The 12,767-nt window shown below is 31.5% G+C and overlaps 1 protein-coding gene across 2 annotated transcripts in view; it reads right to left on the reverse strand.

Moving 5' to 3' along the window:
* LOC115881796 overlaps positions 1 to 12,018 on the reverse strand; it is a 42,646-nt gene extending 30,628 nt beyond the window's left edge. For both annotated transcript variants that reach the window (XM_030899463.1, XM_030899462.1), the window contains exons 1-7: positions 11,609 to 12,018; positions 11,168 to 11,324; positions 10,541 to 10,747; positions 10,302 to 10,476; positions 10,050 to 10,248; positions 5,893 to 6,148; positions 3,798 to 3,943 (exon numbers count right to left, since the gene is read on the reverse strand). In XM_030899463.1, coding sequence (XP_030755323.1) covers positions 3,798 to 3,943; positions 5,893 to 6,148; positions 10,050 to 10,248; positions 10,302 to 10,476; positions 10,541 to 10,747; positions 11,168 to 11,321 — 1,137 coding nt within the window. In that variant the 5' untranslated portion in view covers positions 11,322 to 11,324; positions 11,609 to 12,018. The remainder of the gene's footprint in view (positions 1 to 3,797; positions 3,944 to 5,892; positions 6,149 to 10,049; positions 10,249 to 10,301; positions 10,477 to 10,540; positions 10,748 to 11,167; positions 11,325 to 11,608) is intronic.
* Between the last annotated feature and the right edge of the window lie 749 nt (positions 12,019 to 12,767).

Below are 12,767 nucleotides of genomic sequence, written 5' to 3' on the forward strand. Positions count from 1 at the left end.
TTGACGGGATGCTTAACATAATTTTTTTACAACGGTTAGTAGACCGAGCTTAGAAAACAGTGCAGTCATAGGATGAAAACAACGTGATTTTATTAAATTTTTATTTCTTTTCTCCTTAATTTTTAATTTTTATAAAGATTAAATAAATAAAATAAATAAATAACGTCTTTATTTTTTACTCGGCGAAATTCAGCAGAGCTGTTAAGTTAACCGAGCATATAAAAAAAGTAAATAATATAATACATTCTTAAAAAATAACATTCAAAGAAAAAAAATAGAAAAATGAAAATTAACAATATACTTTAGATAAAGAAAAATCAACAACTTAATAAGATAAAGCAATAATTATGTATTATTTACGCGGAAAAACGTTGAAAAAAATAAAACTGATTAGGTATTATTTAAATTCTTGTACCTAAGTAAGTAATGTTATTTAAAATATTTACAGCACGCCGATGAATTGCTCGTATATAGAGAATTTCGTTTTTCCCCTTGCCCTTTACGGATACCCCGTATTTACAGAACGAATTGACGCGACGTCGGACTGGCCATATTGGGTGTTCCAGAAATAAGTGCAAGTATTTTAAGGGGTGGTAGATCTCGATAAAAGAAACATATTTTCTCTTCATCGTTTTTGAAATAAGTCCAAAATAACGAAGTTATTTTACTTTGAAAATTTCCAAAAAAAATGATTTTTGCTAAAATTTTGAGAACCACTGGATCTAGATTTTTCTCCACTTTTCTAGATTTTCTTTCTTGAAAATTTAATCTATACCTATGTTGCCATATTATCAAGAAATTATATTTTTTAACTAAAAACTAAAAAAAAATCCAAAAAAATTTTCAAAATTTTTTGAATTTTCAAATTTTTTTTTCGCGAAAAAAACCTCATAGGCGTGTTTCTGGGGTTGAACTATACTACCAGTTAAAATACCTCCACTTATTTCTGGGACACCCTGTATAACTATTAGGGGGGCCACAGCCTTCGCGGGCCCACTTTATATTTCATTATTTATTCTAACAATATTTGCATTTGCTTTGCATTATGGCATTTGCATTGCATTAGTTTACCTTGCATTAGGGTAGTTCCCTGATTTCTATACAGAGTGAGTCTTAAATAAGTGCAAATATTTTCAAGGCTGGTAGATCTCCATAAAAGAAACATAATATTTTGAGAACCTGTCCAACACCAGCAATGGAGGTCATTCTAGATCTAACACCACTGCACATTGTCATTGGTAGATACGTCAATGCGACAATGATTAGAATGGTTACTAACGGAATCAGTACTGGGAGAATTGTCAGATCAGGGGTTTGGTACACCCTCAAAAAGGAAATACCACTCCTGCAACTCCCAGTGGACGATATGCCAAGAACGTACAACTTTGAGAAACATCTCAATGTAGTATTGAGCAATAAAAAGGATTGGAAGAGAGAAAAGTCTGCCCAGCAGTTAAAAGACCGTACCATAACTTGGTATACTGATGTTTCCAAAACCAATACGGGAACAGGGATCAGAGTATTTGGGTCGAGAACTAAATACTCCGAACCAAGGGGCACTTACCCTAGCATCCTACAGGCCGAAATCTACGCTATCGAAAGATGCGTACAACTTATCTTAGATATGAACTATCGGAAACAAGAAATAGCCATCTTATCTGATAGTCAAGCAGCGTTAAAAGCGATCAACTCAGTATCAATCAATTCGAAATTGGTCAAAGAATGCATAAGCTGAATAAATTAGGCAAAGAAAACAAAGTCCTCCTACTCTGGGTGCCTGCTCACCAAGGGATAGAAGGCAATGAAAAAGCAAACGATCTAGCTAGAAAAGGAGGGAACACTCCACTAATTGGACCAGAACCGTTCTGCTTTCCAAGTGGTAACTAACTCAAGGCGGAACTCAAGAACTTGGAAGGTTCCATCCGCAACCTGGAATGGGAATCTTGCAACGGTCTAAGACACTCGAAGAAGTTTCTGAGGGCTTATAATCAAGAAAAATCACAGATCTTCCTGGGTTTAAGTAAGAACAATCTTCGGATTGTCACGGGGTTTTTAACAGGACACTGTCTCCTCAATGAACACCTCAGTAGATTGAAACTAAGAAGAAACGGCGAATGCAGATTCAGTGGGGCAAATGGGGAAACACCAGTACACCTCATCACTGAGTGCGCCGAGACGACAACCATTCGTACCATGAACTTTGGTACGACTGATATTGAAGATGGAGAATTACCCTCTATAAAACCGTCCCAGATACTGGCTTTTGTCAAAGCCCTGGAACTGTATGATGAGTTATAACTCAAGAAAGGGGGACAAAATAGATCTGTAAGATCGCAGTGATTAACCCCCCTCCCACTCATTCTAAATTCTAAAATTCTGACATAATATTTTCTCTTTACCGTTTTTACAAATAAATCCAAAGTAATTGAATTGTTTCAATTTTAAAATTTCTAATTTTTTTGCTAAAATTTTGAGAACCACTGGATTTTCTTTCTTGTAAATTTAATCCACTACCTATGTTGCCATATTACCAACAAAGTATGTTTTTAACCTAAAAATTTAAAAAAATTCCAAAATTTTTTTTCTCGTATCTTAGAGAATTAACGTATCTATAAATTACTGTCAAGGGTTTGATCGCCCTTACGCCAAATATCAGGCCTCTTCTTAGAAATACTGTAGAATATTGGCTAGTATTGAAAAATTCAGTGGCGGGTATTATTGTGTTTTATGACTTTAACGTGATTTGTGTCTATTGTAATAATACACGCGTTTTAACAAATACTATATTTAGCAAATCAGTAAACAAAATGTAGCTACATTTAAAGTAAAATAATATTATAAAGTTTGTTGAACTAACCTAAAAATTTCCAGAATTCGGGCACAGACTTTGAATACAACAATTAAGGAAGGGTCTTAGACAGAGGGCCCTAGGGTGGGGATCATTGACAGTTCTGTTTGGCGACTCATTTGACCCATTTGAATTTGATTTAAAATTTTGTGGATTTGTCAGTCTTTACTGAGCTTTATGTTATTTATTATAAATTCTACTACCGATAGTTGTTTAGAGGTAGTAAACATAGAAGGAAATTGTGGCAGAACTTAAATTAACAGTGATACTATTGCGATTTATCGAAAAAGACTGTAAAATAGTTGGTTGTGTAGCGTGCGGTAGATCTCGGTCAAAAATCGAGGAAAATAGTGGAATATCTTGTTAATGAATAACTAGTAAGTGACCATATAATATACATACGCGTAGTAAACCGATCATTTATGAAATTCGCTTAAAATTAACTGATTATATATTTTTTCTTGCATTTTTGCTTTTATTTACTACATGTCAAAGATTAGATGTCAAAGAATTTAGATACGTCAATTTGACTTACCTGCTTCTTATTAGCGTATCAGATGTTTGTGTTAATAAATAATTATTATAACTTATATATTTTTATTAGAATTATATATTTTTACAACAATTTTAATAACTAACAACATTTATTCACAACGTAAAATAAAACAACAAATTATTGAGTCTACCCCACGTCTACCCTACATCATATTATTACACGTTTTGAATAAAATTAGAACGGCACTGATAAACCGGAATTTAACTCGGTCATTTTAAGAGCCCCTCGCGTTCGATCTAAGAATTTATTATATGCTCCTTCTTTAATCTGTTTATTCAAAGGGCCTAGATCTGTTTGTCTGACTGCCCAGCTCTTTGTTAATGCTCGGCGTTACTTCACCATAGATGCCAAATTTGTTAAACTTTAAAATGTAAGAATAAAAAAAAAACTTACCAATACAGGCATTAGCTGAATTATCAGCATTTGATTCTGAAATTCAATATTCTCGCCTCCTCTAACGCACATCGGTAACCGCGTGGAACTGTAACTCCATAGGGTCTGAGCATGATGACATATTTTCAAAACAAATCTTGTATGTACTTAAAATTGAAATTTCATGATAAATATACATTTAAAAACAGTAATAAGTCAAAGTAAAATACTCTAAAAGTGGCTACACACACTACTGCAAGCTTGACAAGCATGCATGAACAATCTTTGTACATGCTTGTACAACAATCTTTGTACAAACCATGCATAACTTACCTTCGCCGCCACACGGTACATGCATGCTTGAACAAGCTTCAATTTATGCCGCGAAAAGGAAGAAGTCCGCGAAAAAGAAGTAGGAATCCCGAAGACATTTATCTTTTTAGCAACGGCATCCTTATCGGCTTGGCTGTCAATTAATCTATACTTATTAAGTAAAATTTTGTATGCTGCATCCTTCTTCACCCTATCATGATATTCTGGTGGTCCAAGCTTGCATGATTCAAATTCAATCAATCATCAAGCGGCTTGCACAATTAAAATGCTTGCACAAATTTTCCCTACAGACGCTACAGTTTGTACACTCTAAATAGAGTGACATATCATATGTCAACTTTTGACATTTTCTCATATGGTTTATTTGAAATTGTTACATGCGGTTCCTAACGACAATTTGACTCGAAATACCAAGTGTGTGGTACCAAATTATTGGTAAAAAAATTCTTTTTCAAATATGCTAATGAGACATCCTCGTTAAATTTAGACGTTCAGATCTATTCTTCCAAGGCACCTTTAAAAAATAGTGGTTTTAACACAGCCATGGCACTCTAGATTGAAATTTAAAATATGATTTTTTTAAAGCGAAAATGTCAAAAGTTGACATATGACATGTCGTTCTATTCAGAGTGTCATTTTCTATCGAATGACGTATAAAAATACCGAGGGTGTCATTTAAAAATCAAAAGTTGTAGTCTTTTCTCTGAAACAGGAAGTGACCAGAAACAATTATTGTCAGTAAACAATACGTCTATCAAGCCTAAATTATGCCATATATTAACATACAAAATCTCGTTTTTTTTATCTGAATAAATAAAAATTTATAGGGGTGAGCCACTTTTGAGACGCACCCGGTATACCCCATAATAATTTTGTAAAAATATATATAGCGTACGATCTAGAAAAAAAGAAAATACAGAGAATCATTATTATTAAGTGAGAGTTGGCTTGGGACCTGAGGACCGCTGTCATTGTCTGTATAATTATATGGTCAATGTCATTGGTTGTAGCACTGATTGTAGTCTCCAAGATGTTCCAAGCCAACTGAAAGCCATTTTCTTCGAATATATGATATCTGCCAGAAGTACGTTTACGGATTAGACCATATATGTAGATATGAATGGTAAGGTGAAAAAGCCAACGATGTCCATTATATAGGAATTAAGTAAACAACTTAATCTGTTGAGAATACCAAGTCATAAACACATGCTAAGTTGTAATTGAATATAACAATCAATATCCAAATAATAACACATACAGTTATAATTTTTTTAAAAAAATGTCTATACCTATGAGACGGATTCATCTCTCCAAAAAAATCCTTTATGTGTATTTCAACAGAAGTCATTTTAACAGAACTTAATAAAATTTAAAAAAAAATCAAAAATCAAAAGAGTTTTTTTTGTCATTTTAACAGAACGTCAACGGTTTCTTGTACACGTATCTGTTTTAAAAAAGTAAAGTGTTCTTGAATAGTTGAATTTAAATATTTTAAATAGTTTTTTTCTTTATTCTTTGTATTTTTTTTGCTCCCGACGACGGAAACAGATAACTTTCCGAAACGTTAAGCATTTTTTTTTTGTTAGGCAAATTTGTATTACTGTAAACATAACTTCTGACAAGCAGCGTCCCAAATGGTAAAATCAAATTGTACTCCATATTATCTGAAATTACTCTATAAATCTATAATATCTATATTAGATTCTCTCTATTTCTTTATTACTAAAACTAATACCCATTATACTAATATACTTATAAAACAAAAGTCGTTTCATATACTAACCTTTTTCCAGCTCGGAGATCATGATAGTAAAAAATAATTTGTTGTCGGGTGTTTGTAATTCACGAATTTGTTTCACGCCCTCTAACTTAACACAAAATTTGAAAACCAAAACATTCAACCAGTTTTTTACAATCATATAAGAAAAATCTTCTATTTGCGAGAGAGGCAAGATGTTCTGTAACGTCTCTAAAACGTTTAATTCGAGGAAAATTTGCAGGCAATCCTTGTCATAATTTTTCAAAAGTGATTCAGTTACCTAAAATATTTACACATTTATATTAATTATAATGCCATACAATCGAAAAAAAAAACGGCGTCAAAGACGGCTGATGAATGATAATCGGTGGTAATTTTTGACGAGGTCAAGCTCTAGATGTCATTTACTTGGCCTCTTGGCCTGTACTCTTCTTTATTCTTTAATGCCCCTTACTGCCAGTTGGCCTTAAGAAGGTAGATATTTATTTTTTTATTGAATAAAAAGGATTTTAAAAGGTGTAGTTTAAAATTCGAGAAAAAAAAATTGGGGCTAGATTTGTGTCTGGAAACGTTCTCAGGGCCCCTTTTTAATCTCTCTATAATTAGTGTTAATTTTTGACAAGATTTATGTCAATTGACGCAGCCATCTTTGACGCAGTTTTTTTGGTTGGAAAAAATGAGACGGTGCATTGTGGATAAAAAAAACAGTTTCCTGTAATCTTAGATGTATTTCTAATATTTCTTTATCTCTATTCTTTTATGAGCTACACAGTTTTAAGTAAAGTACTTTCAGAGATTTCAGAGATTCTTTTATTCAGAGATTCTTTTATGGACAAAAACAATAATTTTATACTAATTTTAATAGCGTTTGTGTCCACTTCTCGAAGCAATAACAGCTCGATGTCTTCGTTGTATCGAATAAATAAGGGTAGTTGTTGATCTATAGCTTGATGAATATCAAGCTATAGATCAAGAAAGCCCTTTACAAGAGCTAAGGCTAGCATTAACGGAGGAATCTCAGTTAATCATAATTAATTAGTTAATTAGCCTCCGTTAATCATAGTTCTTGTAAAGTTTGTGGTGGAATAGGACGACGTCAAACAACTCTTTTAAGTTCATCGCACAAATGTTCGATTGGATTGAGATCGGGAATACAAGGAAGCCATTCCAATCTTCGTAGTCCAACCTCATCCAAGTACTCGTTAACTACTCGTACTCCTAACTCGTTACCCCGCGCAACTTGGGGCCTGGCATTATCACGCATCAGTATAAACTGATTTCCAATATAAGGAGCAAATGGAACAACAACTTCTTTGAGGACATCCTCAATATAACGGTGGGCATTGAGAGCTCCATTTTCAACAAATTTAAGATTGTAAAAATACCAGTACTTTATTTTGAAAATGTGTAGCTAATAAAAGAATAGAGATAATAGGATAATTAAAAAAAATTAAATCTTAGGAATACATCTAAGTTTACAGAAAAGTGTTTTTTATACAGGGTTGTTCACCACATACGACACGGAGTATTGTAGCTAAATGATTAGATTTTTACAAATTGTAAGTTTTGGGTTCGTTGAAAGACTATTAGAGCTACAATTTAAAAATATTTTTGCAAGATACAGAGTGTCCCAAATAAGTAAAAAATATTATAGTTGTATTTTTTTAAATGGAACACCCTGTATATTATTATATTTTTGGATTCTACGATTGAAATAAAGGTAAATTTGATTAAGGTTTATCACACTTAAACCTTACCGTTTTTGAAATATTTTCAATTTTATGAAATTGCAGTAAAAATTTTAAGGCTTCATTTCTCCAAGGGTATCAAAAGTTTTTAATACTAAATATTTACTGAAGATTATTCATCAGATATTGTGTTGCAATTTTACTACCTTATACAGAGTGTCCAAAAATTTATATTAAATATATACTAGCTTTAAACGGCAGTAACTTATTTAATTTAAATGGAACACCCTATATATTTTATGTGAATCAGATGAACAACGTAATAGTCTATCAAATTGTATTATACTATTTTTTACCCATCTCTTCAAGTTTTCGTAGAAAATCCATTTTCTTATAATTTAGACCTCATTTATCACTATACCCATGGAATATTGACATTTCAGATTTTTTTATAGCACTATACATGTACAAAATGTACAGGTGGTAAATATTGCAAGCCCATTGGCATACAAAAAAAACTATTTAAATCTTTGTAAAAGAGTATATCAATTAAATATACCACCATTATTTCCAACCAAAAATTAGTTAATTACATTCGTCAAAAATTAAATAAAATTGGGACTTTTACCACACCGTCTAAACACACACAAAATTCAGCTTTTTAGTATTTGGAGCAATTATTATTAATCAACGTAAACAGTCAATTAATGTAGTTTGAATACTGGGATCATATTAATTGGTCCTCTTTAACAAAAAATATTTAAACTGTTTTTTTTATTTTTTTAATTAAATAAGCGAACAATATCGACAATATTAGTATCTGTACCCTTTAAAAATTTATTACATCTTTAAAAATTTGTACATCTTTAAAAATAAGCTAAAATGTCAATATTCCATGGGTATAGTGATAAATGAAGTCTAAATTATAAGAAAATGCATTTTCTACGAAAACTTGAAGAGATGAGTAAAAGATAGTATAATACAATTTGATAGACAATTACATTGTGCATCTGATTCCCGTAAAAAATATAGGGTGCTCCATGTAAACTAAACAAGTTATTGCCGTTTAAAGCTAGTAATTATTTAATATAAATTTTTGGACCCTCTGTATAAGGTAGTAAAATTTTTATTATTGCAACACAATATCTGATGAATAAATAATCTTCAGTAAATATTTAGTATTAAAAACTTTGATACCCTTGAAGAAATGAAGCCTTAACATTTTTACTGCAATTTCATAAAATTGAACAACTAATACTATCTACAAACTAATACTATAATCATAAAAATCGGATTACAAATTCAAAAGTTATGAAACATATTTAAAAGTTATTAAACAATATTAGAGCGGAATTTTGTGCCGGGGAGTTTATCTACAGTAGTTTAAAAATAATATCTTAAACAGTATCCTAAAAATATCAGAAACCTATTATTTTAGACTGTAATTTATAAATAGCGGTAACAGTTCTTCAAAAAAAAAAAAAAAAAAGAACAAAGATAAAACTATTTAATTATATATATATATATATATATATATATATATATATATATATATATATATATATATATATATATATATATATATATATATATATATATATATATATATATATATATATATATATATATATATATATATATATTATATATTTTTGGTCACTTCCTGTTTCACCGGAAATGACTACAACTTTTGATTTTTAAATGACACCCTCGATATTTTTTTACTTTATTCCATAGAAAATGACATTCTGAATAGAGTGACAATATATGACATATGTCAATTTTTGACATTTTCGCTTAATCAAAAATTGTATTTTAAAATTCAATCTAGAGTGCCATGGCTATGTTAAAAACAACGATTCTTAATCAAGGAGCCTTGGAAAAATAGATATCGTCTAATGTTTTTAGTGTCTTATCCTGGCCAGTTAGAAAATGCTCAAATCGTATTTTTAATCATATCTCAATTTTTTCAAATGGAACGAGGGTGGCTCATTAGCATATTTGGAAAAAGCATTTTTTGACGAATAATTTGACACCACACACTTGGTATTTGGAGTCAAATTTTCCTTACAAACCGCAAGTTATAATTTCAAATAAACCATATGCGAAAATGTCTAAAGTTGACATATGATATGTCATTCTTTTCAGAATGATATTTTCTATCGAATAAAGTAAAAAAAATACCGAGGGTACCATTTAAAAATCAAAAATTGTAGTCATTTCCGGTGAAACAGGGAGTGACCGAAAACAATTGAATACGTCAATCAATCCTAATTTACGTCATATACTAACATACCAAATTTCGTATTTTTAACTGAAAAAGTACAAAATTTATAGGGGTGAGCCACTTTTGAGACGCACCCGGTATATGTACTTAAGGGTTAAACAAATTTTATGACCATCAGACTATCAAGTGTTATTTAAAGACCAAAAAAAAACGATAAATTAAAATATATTAAAAAATAGTAAAAAAATGGCTTTTCAAATACTTACTTCTGACAAAAAAGTTAAAGTAGGTAGCAAAGATTCAAAAAGCTCTTTATTGACTACTTCAGTGTTTACATTTTCAATATTCTTCAAAGAGCTATTTAGAGCATCTGTTAAGGGTTTTATTAATAGTTTTATTAAATTTGTACAGAAACTTTTATTAAATTTCACTGTTTTCTGAAGTAGTTTAATCACAAATTCATATCTAAAACAAAATATTCTTAAAAATAGAATTTGAAAAAATTAAAAAAATCTTACGCTTTCTGACGAATATACAATGTGTGAGCTTTTAATCCCAAATCCACTATTTCAGTCCAGTAGTTTGTCGCTAAAACCCATTGAAGGCCACTTTTATGTTCCAAAAATGAACATACAAGTGTAATATAACCTACAATTGCTGCAGGGGCTTCATTACCATTTTCTTGTGCAATAGCTAAATAATTATATAAAAGTTAAATTGTTTATAATTCACAGAATTGTAATATTCAACAATTTACCAACAATGCTTTCATATACATTCTGGCTATTGAGCCGAACAAACACTTGTTCATCGGTACTTAAATGACTGGCCAAATTTAATACCAATGATAAAATTGGAATTGATGGTTTATTTTTGTCTTTATCCCATAAGTGATATGCTTGAATAATCCATTGAGAACATTGTTCATTCAGTTGTTTATTGTAAATTAATTTCTTGTTGTTTTCTAAAAGAACAGACCATTACTATATAACTAGAAACATACTTAAGTTTTAGTTGCACAAAGCTCAATGGAACGAAATATGCTGGGAATAACCTAGAAAAAAGGAAAGTAAAAGAATAGAGAGGATATGACAAAAGACCCAGGTAACAGATGTCATCCACAGAATCAAATCCTTAAGTGGCAATGGACAGGAAACCTGGAAAGGAGAGACAAGCGAATGACAAAAATTACAGCATGGTACCCACAAGGAATTAAGAGACCTTGAAGAAGACCAAGCCTGAGATGAGAGATGGTATTAGGAAATTAGCAGGGATTATTTGGACCTGCATTAGCAACAATGGGCCCTACAGGGAGAGTATCTGGATATGTGAGGGAGGCTGCACCAAAATTGAAAATGATGTTAATAGTCAAGTTAAAACGTACCTTTACCAATCAAATGTGTTAAGAACAAATTTAAATACACATCATTCTTAACAACAAAATTTGGTTTCAGAAACTTCTGGAGCACTTTCTCAATTTTCTCATTGTATTTAGAAGTAGATGGTGTAGGTTCAATTTCCATTGTTAAAAATGCCATTCGCTAAAACATACATGCATCTTCAGATTACACATTAATACTATAGTAAAAAAATATAAATAGCTAAATATTATTTAAATGAATAATAAAAGTGGCTTTGATTAGAATGAAGTAATTTAAAATATCCCGAATCAAAAAAATAACATTAAAATACAGATGAGAAATAAACTTTAATGATACTGAAAATAAATATAGCCAGCTCAAAACATATCATTAATATAATGGAGACTTGTAAACAACAAAAAACGTCCTTGAGAGAAATATTAAAGAATAAAAATGTTAATTACCCAAAATATTTTGTCCGACAATAACCTTATTACATTTTTTTAAAACTACCCAAGTTAAGTATATGAAAAAGGACTGTTTTATCAAATTTCTCTAAAACATATGCACTAGAATCGTCAATGTTGTAATTACACAACTTGTTCCTTGTTCCTGTTAATTGTTGAGTTTTTATTTTTCATGGAACTAGTTATAATCCTTTATAATCAACAGGTTGGTACGAATTTATTGCACTTTGGAGAATCTTGATTTATATTTTTGAGGTTCGGATAATTTTATTCGATATTTTCTAGAAACGTCATTAACAAATCATCTCGAGATGGGACTAACTAGGGCAAGATGATTGACTCATGATTGACTGGGGCGAGATAACTTCGGGGCCTGTGTTGTTGACAAACACGAGGAAAATGACATGTAATTGTAAATGATATGATTGATGATAAAGTAGATTGTAACTGCGTTGTTTTACTAGTTGCCTATATATAAACAATTTATACAGGGCTGTATATGGGCTGTATCGGCTATGACTATATCAATAACTATATCCAATATATTATTTATTTATTAACTAAAGTTAATAGAAATATGGCTGTATCAAGGCTGTATCCTTTGCTGTATCATAAAAAATGTATAAAGTGCTCACCCTGGTGCTAACACTTCTTCTTCTTAAGGTGCTGTGCAGATTCCTGCGTAGGCGTTCATCTTTTCTTCCTCATCAGATGGTTCTGTTAACTGCCGCGACTTGGAGTGGTTGGAAGATGCTTGGAAGTCCTGTATACCTGTCCAATGACGAATATTTCTCAGCCAGGATAGCTTCCTTCGTCCTATCCCCCTTTTGCCCCCCTCTATTTTACCCTGGAGAATCAGACGCTGAAAGTGATAGCGTTCTCCATGTAGTATGTGTCCCAAATAGGCTATTTTCCTCTTCTTGATGATTTCGAAGAGTTCACGTTGTTCCAGACCAGCTCTTCTGAGAATGTCTTCATTCCTAACACGGTCGACCCAGGGCACTCTTAGCATTCGTCGTAGGGTCCACATTTCGGCTAACATTAAGGCTTCAATTCGGTTTATTGTTGCTACCTTCAGTGTCCATGCCTCCACACCATATAACAAAACGGACCAGACATAGCACTTCACCATTCTGTATCTAAGGCCGAAATTCAA

Source organism: Sitophilus oryzae, unplaced genomic scaffold (assembly GCF_002938485.1).
Source record: "Sitophilus oryzae breed Bouriz unplaced genomic scaffold, Soryzae_2.0 scaffold_1740_pilon_pilon, whole genome shotgun sequence".
Taxonomy (NCBI): domain Eukaryota; kingdom Metazoa; phylum Arthropoda; class Insecta; order Coleoptera; family Curculionidae; genus Sitophilus; species Sitophilus oryzae.